Here is a 2,269-nt window from a genome sequence, read left to right on the forward strand (position 1 = left end):
CTGAAAGGGACGCCCCTCCTCTTGCCATCCCGGTAGAAGATGAGGGAGGATGGGGATTCAGAAGCCCGGAGCTTCCCGGTCCGAGACTTGAGCTGGGGGGAGTTGCTGAGGCTCCGGCGGTCCAGTTCCAGGATCCTGGACGGCCCGTGGTAGCTGGATTCCGACGAGGACCGTGAGGACGACAGGCTGACGTCCACGTGCACCTTGGTCTCGGTCTTCTTCTTGAAGGTCAGCGCCAGGAAGCGCTTGAAGGACGACTTCTTCTTCTTGGTGTGTTTGTCGGGGGAGCTGCCCTCGATCAGGAGCGACGGGGAGCTCTTGGTGATGGGTCTTTTGGTGATGCAGGCCAGGTCGAAAGGAGGGGGGATGTCGACCATGGAGGACGGGGTGGAGGTGCCGCTGGACGGGAGGTGGTTTCTCTGGGAGAAGCTTCCAGAAGAGCTGACCATGCAGGGCAGGGAGAGGTTGTCCTCATTCCTCTTGATCCGGTGGTCCTCGAACCCAGGGCCCTCGGGGTCCCGGAACAAGGAAACCGGGACCTCTCGGCCTTCCACGGAGAAGGACCGGGGGTACAGCGTGAAGGCTCTGGGCTTGGCCGGCAGGACCCTGCTGGCCTCCAGGGCCTTCCCCTCCAGTGACAGCCCCGTCCTTCTCGCCTCCTCCAAGCCACCTCCAAGGCCGACGGCGGATGAGCCAGCTTCTGGTCCCGCTTCTTCGGGGACGGTTTCTGGGACGCAGCCGGTCATCTTCCCTGAGTGGGGCCGGGCCCTGGGGATGACGGCCCTCCTGTCTGCAGAGGCCAGGCCACCCTCGCCATCGGAGCCCACATCTTCCTCCGTGCTGTGACTGCTCTGTGGGTCCAGCGTGGCCTGGGTCTCAGCGGGCCCTCCTTCCCTGGGGTCAGCCGGGCCCGGCAGGCCAACGGCCATCACGTAGGGATTGGTGAGCGAGTCGTCGACGGTGCCCTCATCCTCAGGCACGACCACCACATCGGGGACAGATGGGCCCTCCGCAGGGCTGCCCTGAGTCCCGGCCATGGCGGCCTCCTCTACACCGACCTCTGAGCACAGTGCTGGCTCTGACTCTAAGCCCTCGGCAGACTCGGAAAGAGAAGTGTTCTCGCTGCAGAAAGAGGTGCTCTCGGTGGGGAAGAAGGAGTAGGGGCTGCCTGTAAGCGGGGGCACGAGGTCGTCCAGGCCATCACTCTCAAAGGGAATGATGTGGCAGCTGTCCTCGACGGGCTCGTCCTGCACGCTGTCCTCACCCCCCGCAGGGTCTCCCTCTGCCTCCTGGCCGGCCTCTTCGTCACGCTCAGGGGGTTCCTCCTGGCCAACGCCATCCCCACGGCCTGCGGGGTCCTCCTCGGAAACCTCAGGGCTGTCCGTGGCCACATCGACCTCCTGCAGACCTGGGGCCAGCCCCTCACTCTCGGCGGGCTCCTGGCTGGCACCCTCGGGGGCCTGCCCAGTATCCTCAGAGGGGCTGTCGGACTCCACGGTCTCATCCAACCCTCCTAGCTCTGCACTGTCATGGCCTGCCTCATCACCCTCCTCCAGCTCCCCGGGGGTGTCGGGCGAGTGGGGCTCCTCTCCAGGAGCTGCAGGATCCTCTGGGTCAACGTGAGTGAGAATGATGTCCCTCTGAAGGATGGCCTCCCCGTCCCAGGCGCCCCGGTCCCCCAGGTTGTAGGCGTTGTTCTCCTTCACCAGCTTCTCCTCCTCCTCGCTCGTGGACGCCTGCTCCTCTGTCCCTGTGTCATTGTCACAATCCTCCTCCTCCCCAGTTTCAGGGCTGTCGCCTTCGCCACCCTCGCCTTCTCCGCTCAGCGCCTCTTCGGCTGGGCCAGCCGGGGCTGCCGGGTCCTCACCGGCTCCTGTCCCCTCTGCCCCACACACCTCGCCTTCCTCCTCCTGGCCATCTGTCCCGGGCACTGCTGGAGCCACCGCGAATGCGTTCTCCACATGGGCCCAGTCCTTGGGCTCCTCTCTCGTGGGGACCACGATGTAGTCCTCGTCCGTCTCCGACTCCGAGCACTCCAGGCTGGACCGGGGCCCCCCGCAGGGCCCCCTGTCGCCGCAGAGCAGCGCCCCGTTGCTGCATTTGAGGCTGTTGTTCACGTACACGCTGGCTCGCCACTCGCTGGGGGCGGCCAGCCTGGGCTTCGGCGCGATGGGGGGCTTGGGGCCCCTGGACATGGAGTTGGGGCTGCGGAGCCCGTCAGGCCTGGGAGAGGAAGGGAATTTGGGTGCAGTACCTGGCGTGAGTGGAC

At 65.9% G+C, this 2,269-nt stretch overlaps 1 protein-coding gene across 1 annotated transcript in view; it reads right to left on the minus strand.

The window, feature by feature from the left end:
* Positions 1–2,246, minus strand: part of FGD5 (FYVE, RhoGEF and PH domain containing 5) — a 134,864-nt gene extending 132,618 nt beyond the window's left edge. The window contains 1 exon segment of the mRNA XM_006160678.2: positions 1–2,246. Within this exon segment, the coding sequence (XP_006160740.1) occupies positions 1–2,195 (2,195 nt within the window). The 5' untranslated portion in view covers positions 2,196–2,246.
* Positions 2,247–2,269: the final 23 nt, after the last annotated feature.

The sequence above is a fragment of the Tupaia chinensis genome, unplaced genomic scaffold, assembly GCF_000334495.1.
Source record: "Tupaia chinensis unplaced genomic scaffold, TupChi_1.0 Scaffold000704_1, whole genome shotgun sequence".
In the NCBI taxonomy this organism is placed as follows: Eukaryota; Metazoa; Chordata; class Mammalia; order Scandentia; family Tupaiidae; genus Tupaia; species Tupaia belangeri.